General features: G+C 36.1%; 1 protein-coding gene across 7 annotated transcripts in view; it reads left to right on the forward strand.

Moving 5' to 3' along the window:
• The window catches only part of SLC38A9 (solute carrier family 38 member 9), an 82,275-nt gene that overhangs the window by 51,868 nt on the left and 4,950 nt on the right, over positions 1–25,457 (forward strand). For all 7 annotated transcript variants that reach the window (XM_082725999.1, XM_082725998.1, XM_082726000.1 and 4 more), the window contains 3 exons: positions 9,911–10,017; positions 20,207–20,320; positions 21,983–22,131. In XM_082725999.1, the coding sequence (XP_082582125.1) occupies positions 9,911–10,017; positions 20,207–20,320; positions 21,983–22,131 (370 nt within the window). The remainder of the gene's footprint in view (positions 1–9,910; positions 10,018–20,206; positions 20,321–21,982; positions 22,132–25,457) is intronic.

Below are 25,457 nucleotides of genomic sequence, written 5' to 3' on the forward strand. Positions count from 1 at the left end.
TTAAATACATATTAAGCCATTTATTTTACTTTATTTCATTTCTAAATGATACAAAGGGAGAATCATGAGGATTAAGGAGTCTTATGTTTATATTTATGGTTCTGAAATTAGTTACATTATTATAAGTGAAGAATTTTTTAGGAATCAAAATATGTCATAAATCTTTTTCAGTAAAGGCTAATTAAGAAGCCAAGAACTTTGGAGGGTGTAAGTCTTTACTATCCTGATAAAAAATTCACATAAACTTGTAGTTCTGACTAAATCTTTATTTACTCCATTTCTACCAGATAAAAATCTTTCTCTCAGTCTAAAAACAAAAACTCAGATAATTTCACATTCCCCTCTTGCTGTTACTTCCCTTTAAAGAAATACTCTTTGAAAGTTGTCTGTTCTCACTCTACTTCTCCTTCCATTTTGCCTTAAACTCATGTTTGCTAGGCTTTTGCCCCAGTCACTCCACTGTATCCAGTAACTCCATCTTAGCCAAGTCTAGTTCTCACATCTCTTCCTGCTCAGCTTATCAGCAGCAGGATAACATTTGGTCACTCTTTCCATCTTGACACATTTTCTGAACTTCTAAAACCCCGTTTTCTCTTGATTCTTCTGCATGACTCCTTTCTCACGTTCCCGACCAGTTAGTTATGGAGTTATCCAGGGTTTTATTCAAACATCTTTTTTTTCTACCTTTATTCCCTAAGTAATATCTTGTAGTCACCTAGCTTTATATATTGTCTGTATGGTTACCAGTCCCAATTTTAAATCTCTAGGCCAGATCTTTCCACTATCATCCACCCTTATATATCTCCTTGCCCCTTCTACATCTCCACTTGGACATCCACTAGGTATTTCAAACTTGTATTTATGAAAACCAAATACTTGTTTCCCCATCCCACCAAACTGCTTTATCTGCTCTTCTCCCAGGTTTCTCTGTCTCAAAAAGTGGTAGCTCCAATTTTCTGCTTGCTCAGGCCCCAGACTTTAGAATCATACTTGATTGGGTTTTTTTCCCCACCTTCCATATCTGCAAAGCATGAACTTTCAAAAATAAATTGAGAATCTAGTCAGATTCTTTTTACCATTTGCACCAGAAAGAATTAGTCAAACTGCTAATCTCTCACCTGAGTGATTATAGTAGTCTCTTAGCTAATCTCCCCTTTTCCAGTCTGCCTTCCCTTCTGTAGTCTGTTCTATACCTAGAAGCCAGAGTGAGGTTTTTAAAGATTTTTTTTATTATTATTTATTTATTTGACAGAGAGAGATCACAAGTAGGCAGAGAGGCAGACAGAGAGAGAGGGAGAAGCAGGCTCCCTGCTGAGCAAAGAGCCCGATGTGGGACTCGATTCCAGGACCCTGAGATCATGACCCGAGCCAAAGGCAGAAGCTTAACCCACTGAGCCACCCAAGCACACCCCAGAGTGAGGTTTTTAAAACACAGCCTTCAAAAGCCTGGTTTCCCATTTCATTCATCTCATTCAGAATAAAACAAGCATCTGGGTACCTGGGTGGCTCAGTTGGCTAAGCCTCTGCCTTTGGCTCAGGACTCTGATCTCAGAGTCCTTGCATGGAGCCCAGTGTTAGGCTCCCTGCTGAGCCGGGAGTCAGCTTCTCCTTCTGCCTGCTACTCCCCCTTGCTCATGCTCGTTCTTTCTCTCTCAAAAAATAAATAAAAATCTTTAAAAAAAAAAAAAAAAGAAGCAAGCAAGCTTCTGTCATAGTCCACAAATATTACGTGATCTGACTCCTGGCTTCCTGTCTGCCATCATTCCCTATTACCTTTCTACTTTTTTAGTCCACTCCAGCCACAGTGTTTCCCTGCTGTTCCACAGCATACCCCTAGCTTAGAATCCTTGCACTAACTTTTACCTGCATATGAAATGACCTTTTCTTTTTTTTAGGAAGCCACGTGGTTATCATCATTAGAGAGGCCTTCCTGGGCTTCCTGCCCACTCCCAGTTCTTGTGGCTTATTTTTCTTTAGTGCTCTCATCACTACCAAATCTTATATGTAGGTATCCCTGGTTATCTAAATGTATTAAGTTCCTAATTCTAATAATGAATTAAAATATTAAGGTAAGGGATATCTATTATTCTAATCTACTTGGTTCCTGAGTTTCAGATAGAAAGTAGCAGAAGTTAAGATAACAAAGGACTTTCTAAAAAATTTCTTAATCCATTTGTTTCTTAAATTCAGAGAATGAAAGTTCAGTTGGTAAGGAATACCTGTATTTTTTTAAACTTGTGTATCTGTTGTCCTTAATAAGAATGCTAGCTCCTGAGAAAAGGGATGTTCTTTGTTTTTGTTTTCTGTACTTCTCTGTTACTGTTATATCCCCAAGGCCTATAATAATTCCGAGGGCATTGCAAGTAGTGTATAACCAATGTTGAATGAATAAAGGTTTTTATCCCTACTCCCTCCTGAATCTCATTAAAACAATAGTTAAGAAATAAATGTAAAAATGGGCACCTGGGTGGCTTAGTCATTAAGCATCTTCCTTCGGTTAAGGTCATGATCCCAGAGTCCTGGGATGGAGCCATGCATCAGGCTCCCTGCTCAGTAGGAAACCTGCTTCTCCCTCTCCCACTCCCCCTACTTCCCCTGTTCCCTCTCTCACTGGGTCTCTCTGTGTCAAATAAATAAATAAATCTTTAAAAAAGAAAGCAAGAAATGTAAACAAAGACACAAAGAAACTATAGCAGAGACAGTAGCAGGCAAGAGACAGCAATAGATTGTTAGATACTAGAAAACTGGTAGATGGTTAGACTGACAGCAAAGCAGACAGAGCTGAAATTTAAGTACCTGCAGAGAGTGACTCTATCACAGAGGAAACCATTTTCAGCTATACATCGAAACCCTCAGTATTTGGAGTCATTTGGGTCATTCTGAAAGTAAGAGTAAGGAAAAGAGCTTAAAAAGGGTAGTATTCTTTGAAAGTTTACATAAGGAATAGATAGTTAGGTTATAAATCCCTTTTCCTCCTCAACTTAGCAAGAGATGGAAAAAACTGAAATGGTTCGCCTCAGGACTGAGGTTCTCCACACACAACAAAGGGTAGGATAAAGGCTTTAGTCTGAAAACAGGGACTAAGTGAAAGTGTTATATTGAGTGGTAAGACTCTCCTCTCTCCCTGTACCCCTCCAATTCTCTTTTCTTTACTCTTTGGCTCCCAGAATGCTGACAGCATAGGATAACAGAGGGTTCTCCTCTGGAGAAACTGACAAGTCCAAGAGGAAAGACATAAAGTCTGAGCAATTTGGGTTCTACCAAAGAAATAGCAGGTACCTTGCTTGTATCAGACCACTTAGGTGTTTACTAAGTATACATTTTTGTGTGCTTCACTTTGCAATATAAAAAAAATGGGCAAAGATCACTAGATGTTTGTGGAAAGCCTCTTACATGAAAACAAAACTTAGTTGGGGGGGGGTGACCTTGAAAGGAAAAGAGAATAAGAGGGAATAAGGATAAGAAAACTTGCAAAAAATTACCATCTCAAGGTGACAAAAGAAAGTAATACATCCATGCAACAGTATTTGGGTGCCAAGGAAGGAAGGAAGGAGGGAGGTTGGTCTTAGAAACCAAAAATATAATAGAAGTTAAGAATGCAAAGAAAATTTGGAAGATAAAGCCCACTTTCCAAAAAGTGGTTTAGGAATCCTGGATGGATGGAAGAAAATAGGGAGCGGGGGAGGGAGGGAAGGAAGGAGAGAAAAGATACGAAAATTAAAGCGTTAATCCAGGTAGCCTAATAACTAAAAGTAGTTCCAAGGAACAGAGAGAAAATGAAGGGGGGTGGGGGGATTGTCAAAGAAATAATTTAAGAAGTTTCCTGCTAATCAAAGAACATGGATTTCTAGAAATACAGGTCCCACAGTACCCAGCACTGTGAATAAAACCCACACCGAAGCATATCATCATAAGATTTCAGAACACCATGAATAAAGAGAAGACCCTGAAAGCTTCTAGGGACGAAGAACAGGTTTACACAAAAGGTCTGGAGTCAGAATAGTCTCAGACTTCTTAACAACTCCTAAAACTAGAAGAGAGAAGTGTCATGAAGGTCTCGGGATAAGTTATTTTAACTTAAAATCCTGAATCAAGTGTAGTACAATAGATATTTTCAGAAGGTAAAGTCTCACAAAACTTTACCTTCTATGCTCTCTTTTTCCACACATACACACACACACACACACACATGCACACACAGAAACACACATACACACAACAGCAAAAAAAACCCCCGCAAAATGTGTTCCACCAAAAAGCAGTGAATGACAAAATCCTAGGAAGTAGCTGTGCAGCTACTTCAATGGATTATGTCTAAAATTTTAATTAATTTTATGTCTAAAATTTTAAAATCCACTTGGATTATAGCAGCAGACAGAGGGCCCCATTAAGCATTTTTTCCAAAAGGAAAAGGAAATGGAAAAGATTATTTGATGTGTTGTATAGAATAGAGTTTTACCATTCTTTGGTAGAGTTTGGGGAAAAAATTAGTGTTAAGTAGACAGGCAAGGAAAAAGGAAATACCTCCAAATCTCCATAAATCTCCATAAAAACAGGACAATAAAAACATTTTTATATAAGAAAATATAATGATAATACATATCATGGCTTAACTGTGAATAATATAGAATAATCATCAAAATTAAAACACTGAATACTGATTTTTACAAAATCAAAGTTAGAATTAAGATATTAGGGGGATAAGGGATGTGAGTGGTGGTAGGACTAAAGTCTTCTGGTGGAAAATTAATGGATTATGTCTAAAATTTTAAAAATAAAGGAAAAGGAATATAAGTATATTAAATATAAGATTATAAATTTGAAGTCTGCTGAATAGTTATAAGAGGTATAATTACCTCAGGGAAACAGGCTTCAGGTTTGGGAGGTATGAAGCGAGAGAGGTTGGGAGGTATGAAGCAAGAGAATGCTGGTTTTTGTTGGAAGCCCTGTAATACTTTTAACTTTTAACAATTAGTACACATCTAGGACTATATTTTTAAAATGAAAAACTTAAATGCTTTGAAACTGATTTCAGAAAGACTTCAGACACTGATCTGCAAGCATTATGCTGTGATTTGCCATTTGTTAGCAGCATTGTGTTCATCTACAACCAGAAAAAATAATTTTTAACAATATATGCCTTCATAGTTTTATTAACTTTCCATTAAGAGCAGACTACGTTCTACCATGCACTCACTGATACTTGAAATGCCTGCAATTATAATGGAATTTCTGTTTTCATATTTTTTTACATGTAGGCTCTACCATTTTTCATTTTTGCTTTTGAACTTTTTTTTTTTTAAGATTTTATTTATTTCCTTGACAGAAATCACAAGCAGACAGAGAGGCAGGCAGAGAGAGAGAGGGAAGCAGGCTCCCTGCTGAGCAGAGAGCCTGATATGGGACTCGATCCCAGGACCCTGAGATCATGACCTGAGCCGAAGGCAGCGGCTTAACCCACTGAGCCACCCAGGCGCCCGCTTTTGAACTTTTTATTGAGACATAGCATACTTATATAAAAGTGCACAACTCTTAAGTATATAGTTTGATTATTTTTCACAAACAATGTACCAGATACTCAGAACAGACCAAAAACTAGCACTCCAGAAGTCCCTGTCATTATGCCTACCACCTGCTATCTCTCTGCAAAGTTAACCACTGTTCTAACTTCTAAACCCAAAGGTTGGTTTTGTCTGTTTTTTGTTTTGTTTTTAAGTCATGTAAGAGAAATATAGAACATGCATTCTTTAGTATCTGGCTTCTTCCAATCAACATTAAATTGTGACATTGATCCATGTAGTTGTATCTGTTTATAGTTCATTCTCATTGGTATTTCATTGTGTAACTATACCCATACTTTGTTTCTTTTATTGTCCAGGGGCATTTGTCTCTAGTTGTTTAGTATTATGTTTATTATTGTACTCTATTCTTACACATATCTTAAGGTAAAAATATGACACCTTTCTCTTGAGTATAAACCTCAGAATGGATTTGCAAGGTCAAAGGGTATGTGTATATTCTGCTTTGGTTGATATTTCCAAATAGCTTTCCAAAATGGTCGTATACTTTAAATGGATGAAGTACATATGAATTATATCTCACTGAAACTGTTGAAAAGAATCTCAGGTTTTTAAGAAAGTTACTCAAAAAGAGTTTTTATTGGTTAATTGGAAAAAGCTGGATATTTACTCATTCTAATTTGACAAGTTAGAAACAACACTGGTGAGTGGGCATCCTGTCTCATTTCAGATCTTGGAGGAAAAGCTTTCAGCTTTTCACTGTTGAGTTTGAGGTTTATTATGTTGATATACATTCCCTCCATACCCAGTTTTTTGAGAGTTTTTATCAAAAATGGATGTTGAAGTTTGTGAAATGCTTTTTCTACATCCATTCCCTTGCTTTATTAATGTGGTGTATCACATTGATTGATTTGTGGATGTTGGACTATCCTTACATCCCTGCAATAAATCCCACTTAATCATGGTCTAGAATTAAGTTTGCTAATGTTTTGTTGAGGATTTTTGCGTTTATGCTCATTAGGGATATTGGCCTATATATTTCTTTTTTGTAGTGTCCTTCTCTGAATTTAATACTATTTTTTATAGTGTCCTTGTCTGAATTTAAGATCAAGGTAATATTGGTCTCATAAAGTGAGTTTGGAAGTGTTCCCTCCTCTTTTATTTTTTGGAAGAGTTTTAAAAGGATTATTATTAATTCACCTTCAAATGTTTGCTAGAAATCACCAATGAAAACATCTAGTCCTACCTGGACTTTTCTTTATTGGGAGATTTTTATTACTGATTCAATTTCTTCACTAGAAATTGGTCTGTTCATATTTTCCATTTATGATTCAGTCTTGGTAGTTTGTATGTTTCTAGCAATGTATCTGTTTCTTCTAGGTTGTCCACTTTATTGGTGTATAAGTGTTTATAGTAATCTCTTATAATGGTATCAGTTGTGATGTCTCCTCTTTCATTGATATTTTTTTTACCTTAGTCCTCTCTTTTTTCTTATTTAATCTAGCTACTGATTTATCTATTTTGTTTATCTTTTCAAAAAGCCAACTTAGTTTTATTAATCTTTTCTATTATCTTTCTAGTCTCAATTTCTGCTCTCATCTTTGTTGTTTCCTTTCTTCTACTTTAGGTTAATTTGTTCTTTATTTTTCTCATTATTACTTGAGGTATAATGTTGTTTGGATTTTTTTTAAGATTTATTTATGTATTTTAGAGAGAGCAAGTGAGCGAGCATGTGCTCAAGCTAGGGAAGGGACAGAGGAAGAGGGAGAATCCTCAAGCAGACTCACTGAGTGCAGAGCCTGACCTGGGGCTCAATACCAGAACCATGAAATCATGACCTGAACCAAAATTGAGATTTGGATGCTCAACCATCTGAGTCACCCAGGCATTTAGTTAGGTTGTTTATCTGAGATCTTTCTTGTTTGTTAATGTGAATGTTTATCACCATAAAATGACCTCTTAGAACTATTTTTGCTTCATCCTTTAAGTTTTGGTAAGTTGTATTTCCATTTTCATTTATTTCAACATCCTGATTTATCTTTTGATTACATCTTTGGCTCATTGGTTGTTCAGTAACGTGTTACTTACTCTCCACATATTTGTGAATTTTTCCAGTTTTTTGGTTTTTGTTTTTTGGGGTTTTTTTGTAATTGATTTCTAGTTTCATACCATCATGGTTGGAAAAGATGCTCGGTATGATTTCAGTTCTCTTAAATTTGTTGAGACATATTTTGTGATGTATCCTGGAGATGTTCCATGTGCACTTGAGAAGAATGTGTATTCTGTTACTAGATGGAATGTTCTGTAAATGTCTAACAGGTACATCTGGTGTACTTCTGTCTGAGTGATCTATAATTGTTAAAGTGGTATATTGAAGCCTTCTACTATTATTATATTGCTGTCTATTTCTCCCACCGGTTTGTTAAGCAGCTGCCTTCAGCCCAGATTATGATCCCAATGTCCTGGGATTGAGCCCCACATTGGGCTTCCTACTCAGCAGGAATCCTGCTTCTCCCTCTCGAGCTCCCCTGTGCTTGTGTTCCCTCTCTCACTATCTCTCTGTCAAATAAATAAATAAAATCTTTTAAAAAATGAAATAAATTTTTTTATTTTTTTTTAAACAGAAGTGGGAGTTGTCCCCACATTTTATTTTACTGCTCAGATGTTAAAAAGTTAAAAAATTATAGACAGAAGAGGGGAGAATTTCCCTGAGAAAATTTTATTTATTTATTTAGAAACAGTGTGTGTGCACAGGTAGGGAGGTGGGTGCAGTGGGAGGGGGATACAGATAGAATCTTAAGCAGGTCCCATGCCTAGTGCAGAGCCCACCCCAGGGCTAAGTCTCACAACTCTGAGATCAAGAGCTGAGCCAAAACCAGGAGTCAGACATCTAATTGACTGAACCACCCAGGCACCCCAGAAAAATAGACTCTGAATTGCTTTTGCAAATAAAAATTTAGATAAAAGCTAACAGAACAACAAAATTTACGGAAAACTATAGTATTGATTTTAAAATTCTTACATCCTGATTTCTTTCAGAGCCAGTGCTTGATTCTTAGTTATTCTTATTTCCTTTCCTAAATCTATGGCAAAAAGTCAGTGGACTTTGTTTTCTTGTTTGTATTTTCTATACTAAGGAATCCCCAGAGACAGGTTGTTCTTCACTTTTGCCACCCACTTTGCCTAGATACAGCACTGTTTTCATGTAACTCTTGGTCTTATTCTACATAAAAAACAGTTTTTCATGGGGGGAGGGGGGTTGGGAGAAGGAGGTGGGATTATGGACATTGGGGAGGGTATGTGCTTTGGTGAGTGCTGTGAAGTGTGTAAACCTGGTGATTCACAGACCTGTACCCCTGGGGATAAAAATATGTTTATAAAAAAATAAAAAATTAAAAAAAAAACAGTTTTTCATTTTTGTGTTAGCAAACCTCAAAGACAGAAATTGCCAGTACTTTTGAGATATTTATTATTTTATTCTTATTTCATATTAACTTTGAATTTATTCTAGAAAATTTAGAGAATATAGATAAGTGATTAACTTAAAATAAATCCCACTAGCCAGATAACCACCATTTAAACTTTTGTGGTTATCCCTCCAGTCTTTTTTCTTAGCATACATACATATATATACCCCCAAACTTTTTAAAATAAATGTAAAAATCATACTCTACATGCTATTTGAGTCATAAACATTTGCCATAGCATAAAATCTTTCTCTAGAACGTAATTCTTAATGTACTGTATACCACAGAGCAACTGTATCATAGTTTAACCATTCCCCTCTGTGTAGATGTTTGTTATTTTGAGTATTTTTAAGCAGTGCTTTTTTTCTTTTCTTTTCTTTTCTTTTTAAGATCTTACTTATTTATTTACAGAGAGAGATGCAACCAGAGAGGAAACACAAACAGGGGGAATGGGAGAGGGAGAAGCAGGCTTCCTGCTGAGCAGAGAGCCCAGTAAGCAGTGCTTCTTAGATTAGCCTTTGAAAAATGTTAAATGACCAATTCTCCCTTTTCTGATTCCTTTTCTAAAGGTGTTTTTCTGGCAAATTCAATTATTAGAAGAGGGAGACCTTTAGAGTTCTAAGTTTGAATCCTGCTGTGCCTGCCACATACTAGTTGTGTGACCTCATACAGCAATAACCGATGTGAAGTACCCTCACAGAGTAGTCATTTCTTGATTGCTTTTCTTTCCCTTTTCAAGTATTTTGCTCAAGTATAATACTAGCCTTGAGGAACTTTGTGAAGACATTTTAATATTCTTATTCCCTGGACAAAGCAGGGACAACTAATTATTGGCACTCAACTTTTGGCTACTAACATTCTTTTTCTAGCTGTCAGTTTAATGTTTTGTGTTTTTTTTTTTTTTTTCACTCTCTTTTCTCCTAGAGATAAGATTTCAGTTTCCACAGCTGACTGGAGTGCTTACCCTTGCTTTCTTTATTCATAATTGTATTATTACACTCTTGAAGAACAACAAGAATCAAGAAAACAATGTGAGTAATTGTCAGAGGAATTAAATTTTGTTATTGGATCTTAATTCTTAAATTTAAACCATGGAACAGTAGTCAGCAAACTTCTTCTGTAAAGATTTAGATAGTAAATATTTTAGGCCTGTGGGCCTTAATGGTCTTTGTTGTAACTGCCTAACTCTGCCTCTGTGTCCTAAGTAACTGTATATCATATTTGAACAACTGGAGCGTGGCTATGTTTCAAGAAAACTTGATTTACAGACAGACAGTGGGCCAGATTTCATCATAGACTGTAGCTTGTCAACCCCTGCTGTAGAATAATCACTAAAAAAATGAAGAGGCATTGCTAATAGCCAACAGTGGTCATACAGTCTTCTTAAAATATCCAGGTTATCTAAAAGATTAAAAAAAGAAGAAAAGAAACAAAGAATAGATGGGAAAACTGAAAACAAATAGCAAGATAATAGATTTAAACCCAATCATGTTGATAATAACTAAGTATAAATGGTCTAAATGCTCATTAAAAGATATCAGACTGATTAAAAAAAAAAAAACCTGACTACAGTTGACCCTTGAACAAAATGGTTTTTTGGGTTTTTTTTTAAAGAATGAACATTCTTTAAATGCACTATCTTGAAACATATACCAAGATAACCATATGCTAGGAAATTGAATAAATCTCAATAAATTTAAAAGGATTAAAATCATGCCAAGTATGTTCTTTGACCACAGTGAAGTGAATTTAAAAATCACTAACAAAGAAATTGGGAAAATTGACAAATACATGGACCTTATTTAACTAGCAGCCTCATATAATAAGCAATGTGTCAAAGAAGAAATCACAAGAAAAATTGGAAAATACTCTGAGATAACTAAAAATGAAGATACACCATAGCAAAACTTATGGGATGCAGCAAAAGCAGTGCTTGAAGGGAGATTTTATAGCTATAAATAACTACACTAGAAAAGAAGAAAGATCTCAAATCAATAGCCTAAACTTCTCCCTTACGATGCTAGAGAAAAAAGAGTGAACTGAACCTAAAGCAGTCAGAAGTTAAGTTAGCAGTCACCAGTTACTTGTGGCCTTGTCTGCAGATTTTGAAATCAGTTTGATGGCTTCTAACCATGTAAATGAAAATCATGGTGAAGCTCTAATAGAGCTATGTACAATTGTTACTGAAATACAAAGGAAGAAGGGTTCACTGAGCCTGGGGGTTCTGAGAAGACTTCAAGTAATGTTTGGTAGAGCCGTTATGAAGGCAAAAATCCTTCTAAGGAGTAGGAAGTTAGCTCTCAAATTAGGCCAAGAATATAAATCAAATTCTAACATTTTCATGTTTACTCTTAGATGTTAACATATCTGGCATATTACCTGTGAATGGGGTTAGAATTCAGTTAATCTGGGTTTTCCAAACCTGGTGACCTTTTCATAGCATTATTTTATACCTATCTCTCAGGGTTTTAATCACAATTAAACATTATAAAATAAGAAAAATATTTAACATGCTGTGGTGTATAGTAACAGCTAGAAATTTTTTGTTTCTATATCCCTCTTACCTTCTTTCCTTACCTTTAGACTGTGGATCTCTCACCTAACAGGAGAAAATATTTTCCCCTTCAGATTCTTCCAGTGCCTTAAAACTTGTTTTGCAATGAGAATGTTATCAATTCTTCTCCAAGATTTCTTCCTATAATGCTAAAGTAGATCCCCAGAAAAATACATAATGAATCATGTCAATTCTTCCTTACCTTTTTTCTCATAAGTGTACTAGATTTTAATTTAATTTTTCAATTTTTTTTTATAGATTTTATTTATTTGAGAGACAGAACAAGAGCAGGGTCAGCGACAGAGGCAGACAGAGAAGCCATCAGAAATGCTTGGTGGAGAAGCAGGCTCCCACTGAGCAGGGAGCCCTAGGACAAGACAGGGGGCTTGATCTCAGGACCTTGAGATCATGACCTGAGCTGAAGCCAGACTGCTTAACAGACTGAGCCATTCAGGTGCCACTATATTTAGTTTTTATCTTGGAAATATTTAGTTTTATTATACTTATACTTTTGTCAAAAACAGTTTTAAAATCTTCTGAGGGAATAGGAAGAAAGTCTTGTTTATCCTAACTAAGCATTTGGAACTTGGCAATGTAAGGGAAAAATGAACATATACTTTTAAAACTCTGTACTTTTAAATCTCTTCCTCCTCGGGGCCCCTGGGTAGCTCACTGGCTTAAGCCTCTGCCTTCGGCTCAGGTCATGATCTCAGAGTCCTGAGATGGAGCCCCACATCGGGCTCTCTGCTCGGCAGGGAACCTGCTTCCCTCTCTTTCTCTCTCTCTCTCTGCCTGCCTCTCTGCCTACTTGTGATCTCTGTCAAATAAATAAATAAAATCTTTAAAAAAAAAATCTCTTCCTCCTCCTTCGCAAATTCCCTGACTCATTGTCACTTGAACAAAGCTACCTACTCCAAGTTTTAGAAAATTTAGAAAACTATGTGGGAGATACCTGTTTCATCTTCACAGGAAATAATGTAAATCTCATTAATGTATTCCATGGTGTCATCTAAGTATCCTGTCCACACTAATCAATTCTTTTCTTAGGCCAACTTAGACCAAGTAATGTATTGGATCATTCTATCCATAAGGCTCTGCTTCTCAGACTTTACCACTAAAGTCTCCTAACAACAGAGAGTGCCTCGTATATCTGGGAATTTGCAGGTGAAGAGCACAGTTTCATTAAAGTCTCATATTTCACCTTAAACATGCATGCACATTTTTACTGTAACCTAAATTAGTTTTGTCTTAGTAGAAAAGTCTTAATGAGTTAAATAACAGGCAAACCTCACTTTACACAGTTCCTACATGCATGACTTTCAGTTACTGTGGTTTAATTAAATTACCTCAGTCCCCTGAACAGTGTGGCTCAAATTCCAATTACCACAGGATTTGAAATTTGAGTACTGACATGAAATAATAGCTACCAGCCCTTCAATTCACAAATCACCACATAAGTAACAGACCTGTATCATGGTCTGTTACCAATCACATCACTTCTTTCAAAGTTGTTATTGATTGGTCACTACACATCTGTCATTCACTTTACACAGAGACTGCCAAGCGGATAGTTGAGTCATCTCCTTCTTACTCGATGGTAAATCCACATAATATTTTACAAAAATGGAAAATCAAGAGAGAAAATTGACAAAGGTGAAAGTGCAATAATGAAATAAAAAGTGAAAACGCTGGAAATGAAATTTGAATGAAACATGAATGGAATCATAAAAGAAACCCACTTGTGGAAATGTAGGCATTCAAGAGACATTCAGTGTGTAGCCAGAGGAACCTGGGGACCTGGGGAAAGTAAACTTAACCAACATGAATGAGGAAAGTGGTTGTGATAAGAAGAATGAAGTTGTCCCCAAGGAAGTAGCACTGTCAGAAAACTTCACATTGAGAGAATTCTGAGAGATACTTCACAACTTTGAAGGCACAATGGATGAAATGATGGAAGCTGATACAAACTTAGAAGAAAGGAATATGACAGGTCACTACAGCATGGAAAAGATGCTTGCTCTATATTGTAATTATACCATGAGAAGGAGGAAACAATTCGAAGTGCTCTTGGTAAATTTTTATAGATATTAAAAAAAAACAAGCCAGTTTAATTCTTGATGTTTTTGATGTTTTAAAATAGTGCATTAGGGCTCTTGGATGGCTCAGTCAGTTAAAGTGTCTGCCTTCCACTCAAGTCATGATCACAGGTTCCTGAGACTGAGTCCCACATCGGCTCCCTGCTCAGCAGGGGGATTTATTTCTCCCTCTCCCTCTTGCCCTTCCCCTAGCTCATGCTCTTGCTTGATCTTTCAAATGAATAAATAAAAAATCTTTTAAAAAAATAATATATTAAATAAATAGTACTTTTACTTTTTTTTTCATTTCCTATAGTGAAGGTTTTTTATTTTTTATTTTATTTTTTAAAGATTTTATCTATTTATTTGACAGAGATCACAAGTAGGCAGAGAGGCAGGCAGAGAGAGAGGGGAGGAGGAAGCAGGCTCCCTGCTGAGCAGAGAGCCTGATATAGGGCTCCATCCCAGGACCCTGGCTGGGATCACGACCTGAGCCGAAAGCAGAGACTTTAACCCACTGAGCCACCTGGGCGCCCCAATATACAGTGAAGGTTTTTAATGTTTCAACAAAAATTGTTAAGTCATGGAACAATTGGTTTTTTTCTCATGGATTATTATTATCACATCACACATTTTTTTAACAACTGATAATATATTGAAATAGTTGGTATAAGTATCTACAGTAGTGACTTCAACCATTACTGATGGAAGTAATCTGTTTAATAACCTCTGAAGGACGGTACAAATTAATGAATGGCTTGTGGATCTATGTCTAGAACTGACTTTGGAAAATCTTAGGAATCTTAGCAGCTTCAGCCCAAGGAGTTTTCTCATAGTGATACTCAGAATCTTGTGGGCATCCAAACTCTTTCTTTTACTTTGATATTCTTTTCCTTTTTGCCTCCGATCAAGTCAGCACAGATTCTCCAAGGCATATGTACATTCAGTGGATCCCTACATCAGGTTTTATGGGAGTCTTTCTGATATCTGTAAGCCATGGCAGCTTTCTGACCAGCTTGTTCCTGGGCGAGAGCAAACAGCAATGAGGCAGGAGCAGGTGGACCTCAGCTGTGCTACACCTGCCCCCACATCTTCCTCAAAGAGGTGTCCAGGCAGTTTTAGTGTCATACTGCTATTAAAAAAGAGGACGGCCTCTATTTGTGCTTCCTAAAACTGCAAAGTAGAATCACTTTTCTGGAAAATTACACCAGTGTATCTGGAGATTTGCATTCCTCCGTGGGAGAGGCTCAGGACTGCATGGAAATAGAGACATTTCAGTTCATGGTCTCCAGAGGATTGCAGGAAGATTCTCTGCCTTTCTTACTAGAACACTCAATGGGCCTTGAAATCTGTTGTTTTTTATATGGAAATAGTGTAAAATGGGTTCCTGTTTCTGCTCCCTTTTAGAACTAGCACTTTGTAGAACTAGTATGTTAGGTTCAGCTGATAAAATTTGACTCAACTTTTGTCTTTTGTGGGATATTTTTTTAAAAGAAGCTTAAAAGTTTAAATGGATGATGGTTTCTTATTGTCTTAATTGAAACTAGGGTATGAGGTATAGTCTAGCTTTCAAAACAATCAGACTTTGGGGCACCTGAGTGGCTCAGTGGGTTAAAGCCTCTGCTTTCAGCTTGGGTCATGGTCCCAGGGTCCTGGGATCTGGGATGGAACCCCGCCATAGGGCTCTCTGCTCGACAGGGAGCCTGCTTCTATCCCCACCGTCCCCTCCCCCCCCCACCCCTGGACCTGCCTCTCTGCCTACTTGTGGTCTCTTTCTGTCAAATAAATAAATAAAATCTTAGAAAAAAAATTATGTTAACTTCTTAAAATATTAGTAACTACTAATGATAAAGCTAACATTCTGTAATGTAAAGCTAACACTTTGTGCCAACAAAATTCTAAACACTTTAAATACACGTAAATACATACTCTTTATGATTGCACTGAAATTGGCTAGATATTTGCATAAATTAAGCTAAGTGGGTAGCTGAGAAAAAAAATTCTGAGAAAAAAATATTCTGAGAAAAAAAATTGTCATTTGGTTTATTTAATGATTATACTTTTCAGCCGGTTTCAGTAAATCATTTTACTCATAGAAGTTCTGTTAATATATATTTTCTTGAGATTTAAGTCAGAAAATATGAAGCTGGAATGCTTGGGTGGCTCAGTTGGTTAAACGTCTGCCTTTAGCTCAGATCATGATCGGCAGGTCCTGGGATCTAGTTCCATGTTGGATTCCTTGCTCACCTGGGAGAGTGCTTCTCTTTCTGTCTGCCACTAGCTCTCTCTCTCTCTCTCTGACAAATATATAAGTTAAAAAAAATTTTTTTTTAATGTGAAACTTCTCAGGGACTCTGAATTGTTAATGTTGTGTTAGTCATTCAGAGCCAGTAAACAAAGGCTTAAAAGTGCAGAAGACAAAAGAATAAAAAGGCCTCATTTGCTTCTGAATAAACGACACTAGGACTTGGATCTAAAGACATTTGTGAAGGAGGAAAATAATTATACCTTCTAAACAGGTATAATGATCAGATTTTTCAGCTTTGTTAAGTTCAGCTTAATTTCATGGTGGTTTTTTTTTCACTAAACAGTTTTTTTCATGTATCACAAAATGGGATATAATTTCTATTCCTTAGTAAGGCATACCTTACCAAAAGAAAAAAAGTGTTGTAGAGTTGAAGATCATCCAACTCATTCTTAATCATCAGATATATAGTCTCTACAACCATGTAGGAAATGATCCTGGATATGTGGACTAACCTCTTGGAATTTTCTCATCATGTTTGAATTAGAACCTATACAGTGCTTTTTTTGTTTTGTTTCGCCTGTCTTTATCTAGTTTCACACCGTGCTAGTTCTTTAAAAACTATTTGCAGTTCCTTATATCTCAATTTGTTACTTACTTTTTGCTTCTTCAAATGAATCTCTGTAGTTTATTTAACTATACATCATTAAAAGTTTTATGTAAATGTCTAGGGTAGGTCTGTGTGATCAGTTTCTGTCATTTTTGTTAGTAAATGCTCTACTGCATAGTATTTTCACTATGAATGGTATGTGGAACAAATTATAAACCATATTCGAGAAGCAGAATGTGCTGTCAGCACCACTTGTGCCCCCTGGTAAAGCTAGTCCTCATTCTGAGATGGCATTTTTCCCATCACCCTGCCTGCGGTTGCTTATTCATAAGGCAGAGTAGATTACCTAACCTAATATATAAGATTCATATTGTCACTTGTGCCTCTTTTTAAGTATATTTTTATTTTGAGACTCATCTAAAAGATGGCTTTTTTTCTCCCTTTTCCATTAAGTGGACTATTAAGAGGCTAAATCTCCAGGCATAGTACAGTGATAGCTTGTGCTCAAGACAGAGAATAGCAAAACCCACATGTGTTCATGGTATTCGTAGGTGGCACGTTTCCCAGGAACATGCTAAACCTCAGCTGCTTTCATATTAAAACATCTTTTCTGTTCATTAGAGTAGTTTCAGATGAAAACAGATATGCAACTCTTGACCTAGTTGCATTGATTGTACATTTAGACTACTACAAAACGGAACTTTTCAGATTTTAGTATTTCTTTTGCATCTGTGTGTGCACTCTACTGTATCCTCTGTTACTTGTAACTTGTTACCTCTTTATCTTTTTTTATTTTTTAAGATTTTATTTATTCATTTGAAAAGAGAGCATGTACACACAAGCAGGGGGAGTTGGAGAGGGAAAGGCAGGCTCTCTGCTGAACAGGGAGCCCAATGTGAGACTCCATCCCAGGACCCTGAGATCATGACCTGAGCTGAAGGCAGACATTTAACTGACTGAGCCACCCAGGTGCCCCATCTTTGTTTTCTTTATTATTGTTTATTAACTGTGGCACAGATGCATTCGAGACTGATCATTTCTCCACTGTAATAGCTAAAGGGCATGCAATTTGGAGCCATAACATCTTTATTTTGAACACTGACTTCACCAGCTACTTATAACCATGAACAAGTTTTATAACCTTGCTGTACTAGTTTATTCATTTATAAAATGAAGAAAATAAATGCACCTGCATTTAATGAGATTATACATGTAAAGTGCTTAGTGCATAGCCTAGCACCTAGCCAGTTTAATAACCGGCTACTAACTATAACCAGCATGGTTATTATTTTTTCTATGCATTTATTTACCAGTTTCCACCTCTGTTCCAGGTATTATTCTTGGTATTGAGGATACAAAGATGAAAAAGACACAGCCCTTGCTCTCAAGGATCTCATAGACTAGTGGTATGAACGAGCTTAGACATAGAAAAATTAAAATACCAACATGATACAAAAGCTATTAACCTTGGCTACTTTTTGGGTGTTGAGGGACAGTTTTTTTTTTTTTTTCCGCTTGTGAGCTTTCATTCATGAACATAGATTAATAATAAAAACTAACAATAGCCACAGTACATTCTAGTAGATGTTGTATTTCAGGTATGTGTAAAGTGCTATAAGAACAGGAAAGCAGAAGGGAAAACTGACTTATTATCAGGAAGCCCTTCCACCTTAGCCTTCTCATCTTCATCAGACTTTCTCCCAAAGGCTACTAAGATACACGTCTTTACGGAAAGCCTGACCAGAATAATGGGTGATCAGGTGCTAGAGAGGCTAAAAACTGTCCGTGAAATGGTAGCTGTCCCACTTTATGTATAGCTGTCTCTGACACAGCTGTTTTGGACTCCCAAGATTTTGCATTTTATGAGACTACCTGTTCTTGAGTTACATTGAGTAGGTTGAAAGTAGAATGACTTTTAAACATCATAATGAGAGACTATTACCCTTTGATATGAAAGGTAGAGTTGCCTTGTTCATTTCTGTTCATTCTCTACAAGACTGTGAAACAACCTTAGGAGTGACTGAAGTCTAGCCTGAAATGGGCCCTGGGCTTCAAGAACTGAAGAGGAAAGACTTGGGCACCTGGATGGCTCAGCTGGTTAAGTGGCTGCTTTCAGTTTAGGCTATGATCCCAGGGTACTGGGATTGAACCCCACATCAGGCTCCCTGCTCAGTGGGGAGCCTGGTTCTCTGTCTCCACTCCCTGTCAAATAAATAAATAAAAATCTTAAAAAAAAAAAAAAAGAGTAAAGACTTGGAAAGCCCCTGAAGCTTTCTTCCTCAACCCTAAACAATTAGAAGCTCTCTGAGAATGCTAGAACCAACCTGCATAATCCCAATTTCCTGTGGCTTCTTCATAGATATATCCAGCATCTAATTCAGGGTCTGGAATCCCTGGTTTGTTTTCAAGCTAATTGTCTATTTAAACCTAACCTTAGGATCTCTCATAGCTTGTTACTTGCATTTTAAATGAATTTATCAACATTCACGTTTATAACTTTCTATTCTTGCTTAGCCCATTTAAGAAGAGTTATCCAAAAAATCACAAATGCTCCCTAATGCCAAATGTCCACTTTCCTAATTGTGTTATCAAACTAAAGTAAAATAGTATATAATTTTTTTCTTATCTGTTTTCTTAACTTTCAAAATAATTTGTGTTTAAAATGAAAAATGAATAGGCTTATTGCCATAATTTAGTTGTGCTGATTGTTTGGCTGTAACTTTAGCGATGATGGAGACCAGATTTGTGAGCCGTGGGATATGTTGTTTGGATCTGACAGCTGGCTGCATATTAAGTATCTTGGAGCTTTTTCCTTTGCATGGGGGTAGGAGGTCAGGAGGGTGGGAACAACAGTGGAAGAAAGCAACCCACTTTATTTAATGTGCTGCATTTGTTTACTGATTCTAATAATAACATTGTACAGCTGTTGTAACAGTTGCCTTTTGATTTCCTTTTGTTTACTGTTTAGGTTTATTAAGCTTGTTTGTGATACCTGCTTACTATCTGCCCTTCAACTAGCTTTTCTCCTTTATTAAATGTTTTAATACTGTACCAGTTTCTTTCAGCCCAGGCATGCTTTGATGGTTTAACAAAGTCAATTTACTACAAGAAAAACTTTTTTAATTGTGTAGGTCATACTGAAGGTGGCTTGTTTTTGCTTTCTTGTCCCTTAGCTTTATTATTTGTAATCAAATGTTTTGTAATGTGGCAAATAAATTACCTTAGAGGGGCGCCTGGGTGGTACAGTGGGTTAATGCCTCTGCCTTCAGCTCAGGTCATAGTCTTAGGGTCCTGGGATCGAGCCCCACATCTGGCTCTCTGCTCGGCGGGGAGCCTGCTTCCCCCTCTTTCTCTGCCTGCATCTCTGCCTGCTTGTGATCTCTGTCAAATAAATAAATAAAATCTTTATTTTAAAATAAAAAATAAATTACCTTAGAAATTAGACATAATTTTTGGTTAAGCCACCATTTATGTTAATTTACTAAAATCTATCAATAGATAGGGTAGCTTAATCTATATGCTCCAAAACAGTACAAAAAATTTTTTTTCAGACTAATTGTGAAGTATGTGGATTTTGTTTTATCTAATTTCTGTGAACAGATTGGATACCTTGAAGGCATATACATAAAAACACACAGCCAAAAGATAAATCTTGAATTTTGGTCAGTTTTCTTTTTCCTGCAGACTTAACTGCAGGTTTATTCCATGTTATGGGAATTTTGTTCTCTTTTTACAGGTAAGGGACTTGTCCATTGCTTATATGCTCGTGACATTAACTTACCTCTATATTGGAGTCCTGGTTTTTGCTTCATTTCCTTCACCGCCATTAACCAAGGATTGCATAGAGCAGGTAAGGCCCTAAGTGTACCCTCTTTGTGATTTTTATACTTTCCTATCTGCAGAGCAGGTGGGGTGATACAGTAGCAAGTTACAATACCAGACAGACCAGGGTTTGAATACCTTCTCTGCATATGAATACCTAATCTGCATATGAGATTTTAGGCACCTTCTGCATCCTTTCTAAACTTCAGTTTCCTATTCCGTTAAGTAGTATAATAACACACACCATAGATTTTTTTAAAGAGATTCTTAAGACGGTATACTGCATGCTGGACCCTTGTGGTACTTGGAATAGGTAATTACTAGTATGATGTACATAGTATTTCCTTTGTTTGGAAAACAGTTACTGATGTTATTCATGATTTATAAAACCTCTGCTGGGAATACATGCAATCTCCTTATTTTCCAAAGCCCAGATCTAGAAATGTCCTGGGTAATCTGGTGTCTTCACTTATCAGTCCCCAATGATAGGTCTGACACTCATTTTTGTACAGCATGGTGGGCAGTAAAACAAAGGTTTGGCTGTTAAAAAGAAAGGAAGAGATGGAAAGACTAGAAGAAAAGATTTTATCAAAAAAGTTGCCATAAGTAATACTTTCTTTGATTTGACCCATTATAAACTTAGGAACAGTGTAGTTTCTAATTTAATGTGACTGACAAATTTCTCACAAAAATAGCATTTTACAGATGAATTTCTTTGTAGCCAGAAGAAATTCTTCTAATAAGAGTATAATGGAATATACAGTGTCATTTATTATGGATGAGTTAAGAGTTATTTCCGCATAGTAGTGTTAATAATGTTCTCATCTTTATAAGAGAAATGTTTGAATTATTACTGTTATGATAGCTTGAAATGTTCTTCTCTTGATTTCCATGATTCCAGAAGTTCTTTGGCAGCCAAATGTTCGCTGAAAATTCCCCTGATGTGAACAATCCTGTATAAAGCCCACTCTCTTGGGAATACGAATATCTATGGTATTCGTATGTGAAAGGAAACAAAAAGTTCTGAGTAATAAACTTTCTTTTTAGATGCCAAACTAAGATGGAAAAAATCATGAAAGGAAATAGAAATAAATCCTTTCTTTTTAGTTATAGGCTATAGGTAATGATAGTAGGTGATATGTATACTCTCACATTCTATAAACTTTACTTTGGAAGTGCTATGATGTTTCAGGGAAGGAAAAGCAAGAGAACTAGTGAGGATCAAATAGCATTGAATTAATATCAATTCATAATTAATATGCAATTCATAATTATATGAATTAATATTGTATGAATTAATATAATTCATAATTAATATTAATAAATAGACATTTAAATCTACTAAAACAGATTTATGCTTGTACCTTACAGAACATTGCTTCTGTGGCTTTGTGAAGGGCAAGGTTTTCTTTGTTGTTTTAATGTCAGATCAATTGCAGACTGATACTTTTGTAAAATAAAATAATAATGTGGCAATGTCAAATTTCTATAAAAATTTCTAAACACTTCAATTTTTGTACTTAGTTTACTGAAAAATAATAGTTCACATAGAGTTTGTGGATGAGCGCTGGTCCACAAACCAAAACTTGAGTGGCACCTGTGTTCTAAGTAAGCAAAAGACATTCAGTTTTATAAATTTATATGTACTAAGTTGATTTTTAACATTACTTCATTATCTTTGTTGGATTAGAATTTTTTAGACAACTTCCCTAGCAGTGACATCCTGTCCTTCATTGCAAGGATATTCCTGCTGTTCCAGATGATGACTGTATACCCACTCCTAGGCTATTTGGCTCGTGTTCAACTATTGGGCCATGTCTTCGGTGATGTTTATCCTAGGTAAGGGCTCTTCTCTTGACCAGCAAGATGTGCCAAGCAACAAATGACTGTGCAAACAGGTCAGTTTAAAATGAGACTGATCCTTTTGCTATAAAAATTTGCCTAATCAAAATGGTTACTAAGAATAGATCACAGGTGTTCTTTTCCCTGAAGAGCTATAAAATTAGAAGCCACTTCCTTATCCAGAATGATTTTAAGTTTGTTTCTTCTAGCATAGTTATGTCAGCTCTGATATCAACTATATTTATCTTATGATTTATTTGCCAGTAATCTACACATAGCCAAGACGTTAAGAGTACCTAGTACCTATATTAGCAATGTATGGCTAATGAGAAGCAAGGCTTTTAATTATTGGTTATTGATATGTTCTTGTATATTTATTAACATTCTTGCATTTTTTCCAAAGTTGTAGTTGTTTAGAATTAAAGGTAACATATACAACAAGGTTAAATTCCTATTTGCTTCAATAATTACTGCTGTAATTTTTAATCTCTTACTGGTGATGGACCAGTTTTGAGTCCTTTTGAAAATCTGTTCAAAGCTGCTCACTCTCATCCAGGAGAAATTTCCATATACTGCTTCAGGGTTTCCCTGGAACTTCATTTTGGATTCCTGGTTAATTCCTGTTCTAACATGAAGTTTTAATAGAGATTCACCCTAGTAAAAAATACCCAGTCCTAACCTATTTTACTTGAAGTAAATGATTTTTTTAAAAGATTTTATTTATTTATTTTTCAGAGAGAGAGAGAGATCACAAGTAGGCAGAGACAGGTAGAGAGAGAGGGGATGCAGGCACCCTGCTGAGCAGAGAGCCCGACTCGGGACTCAGTCCCAGAACCCCGAGACCATGACCTGAACCGAAGGCAGAGGCTTAACCCACTGATCCACCCAGGCGCCCCGAAATAAATGGTCTTAAATGAAGAAAGCTTTCAGATAAAAACTTTTTAAATTACATTTATGGTAACCAATTAAACAAGACGTCTTCATCAGTTCTTCTTTGAAGAGAATTGATGCACTCTGTTCCCTCATTAAGTAAATAATTAGTATAAATATGTTGGTTTAAAAACAAAAAACTTATAAAAGCAAAAGTCAAGAGGTACTGCCTCTCTAGCATTGACAGTAGCAACAGTTACAGTTGTAACATTGCTCATCTGGAAGCTTGGATTTTAGTACATACAAGACTCCTGTTGTGTATATTATGCCATGTGTTGTATTTACATTCACCAAAGTAAAATAAATACAGTGAAGTCATAGATTAAAAAAATACCAGGTAAATGCATTATTTATGTTTTCTGCCATTATTTTGCAGAGTGGTGGCTATTAGGATGCTTTTTCTTCTTGGAAATGATCTGGAAGTTCCCTTTCGTGTTCACATTACATTTCTTTCTCTACCACCAACAACACACTATGATTTATCCTACAGTTACAAGTCTTCTACAGACTGCATATTTTGGAGCATACTTTTTTTGGGCTTGGCATCTGCTTTACATTCTTAAAGTTTATTGAAGACCCCCTGCACTTTAGCTTATCTGGGTTATATTTATTAATATTTAACAATCAAATCAATCAAAACTGAGAATTTTAAAATATGAATTATTTAAAAAGCAATAATAAAGCCATTAATTGTTTAAAAATAACATACTTTTAAAAAATAATTGTCTCCAGGGGCACCTGGGTGGCTCAGTGGGTTAAAGCCTCTGCCTTCAGCCCAGGTCATGATCTCAGGGTCCTGGGATCGAGCACCGCATCGGGCTCTCTGCTGGGCAGGGAGTCTGCCTCCCCCACCCTCTCTGCCTGCCTCTCTGCCTACTTGTGATTTCTGTCTGTCAAATAAATAAATAAAATCTTTAAAAAAAAAATTGTCTTCAAAATAATTTTTGTTTCATATTTTCAAAACTTTTTTTTTTTAAGTTACATTTATTTAAGTAATTTCTGTACTCCATGTGGGGCTCAAACTCACAACTCTGAGATCAAGAGTTGTGTGCCCTTCCAACTAAGCCAGCTAAGTGACCTGCTTTGCTAGTAGGTAATTGGATTCCCTTATCTTCTGCATTCAGTCTGTTGCAATATGTTGTTTTCCTTTTTTTTTTTTTTTAAGATTTATTTATTCATTTATTTGACAGACCAAGATCACAAGTAGGCAGAGAGGCAGGCAGAGACAGAGGAGGAAGCAGGCTCCCCGCTGAGCAGAGAGCCCGATGCAGGGCTCCATCCCAGAACTCTGGGATCATAACCCAAGCCGAAAGCAGAGGCCTTAACCGACTGAGCAACCAGGCGCCCCTGTTGTTTTCCTTTAAATATGTGAAGAAAATCTACTCTCACATAGACATGTTAGAAAAAGGAGTATTTTTAATAGCCTTTTCAGATTATTGTGGATATTCTTCTTTGATACTATGCCAAACCTTAACAAGTGGTAGCTTCTAATAAGTTAATTGAATCAGAAATTCAGTAATATTAAAACCCATTGGTCTGTTGTACACTTTGGATCCTTTCACCTATGCATGTTTTGGTACCATGTTTAATCATTTAGAAAATATCATTTCACTGAGTTCTGCAGATCTTCCACACTTCATTATATAATATTAAAACCCACATATATAACATTGCCCCCAGTTTCATTCTAAAGTCCTTAAGTACTGGAAAACTGTCAAGCTAGGGTGGCAAATACAAGCTGTCCAAAATTCTAATTTTTACTCGAAAGCTGAAATTTTATCATTGGCCACACATACCACTAATTGTTTTACTTGAAGTGACAATCTCATAATCATTCATTTAAAACAAACAAAAAAAAAAGGTCTGTCAAATACCCAAGTATAAAGAACCACAGTTTTTGTCTACCTTTCAAGTAAAAATAGCATTCCTTGGAAAAAAGGGCTAGGTTGCTCACCAGCTCAATTGCCCAAGCACTTTTCCTCAAGACAACCATTGTACTTCACTGTGTAGCAGATACTCTGTATTATGTACTTCCTAATTGATCACACAGAATAGTAAAAATGATGCATGTTCAAAGCATGAGATTTAATAAAACTAATAATTTTTACTTTTTTAATGAAGATCTGTTTTTTGGCAGCATTTGGCAGTAAGGCACACAGTATAAAATACACATTGGTGCAACTGTGTATAACTGTGTATAACTGTGCTAAGAGGCCAGCAGTTTTACCCACAATTGCTTTTGCAAATGTCTTTTATGATTTGAAATTAATATTTATCTCAGTGACTTCCTGAAAGGGTAATGGGAACTTCCCTGGGGTTTGTGGTTATACTATGAGAACCACTTCTTTGGAAAATACACAGAATTATTTCCTTTTACAATATAGAAATAACAG

Source organism: Mustela nivalis, assembly GCF_964662115.1.
Source record: "Mustela nivalis genome assembly, chromosome: 3".
In the NCBI taxonomy this organism is placed as follows: Eukaryota; Metazoa; Chordata; class Mammalia; order Carnivora; family Mustelidae; genus Mustela; species Mustela nivalis.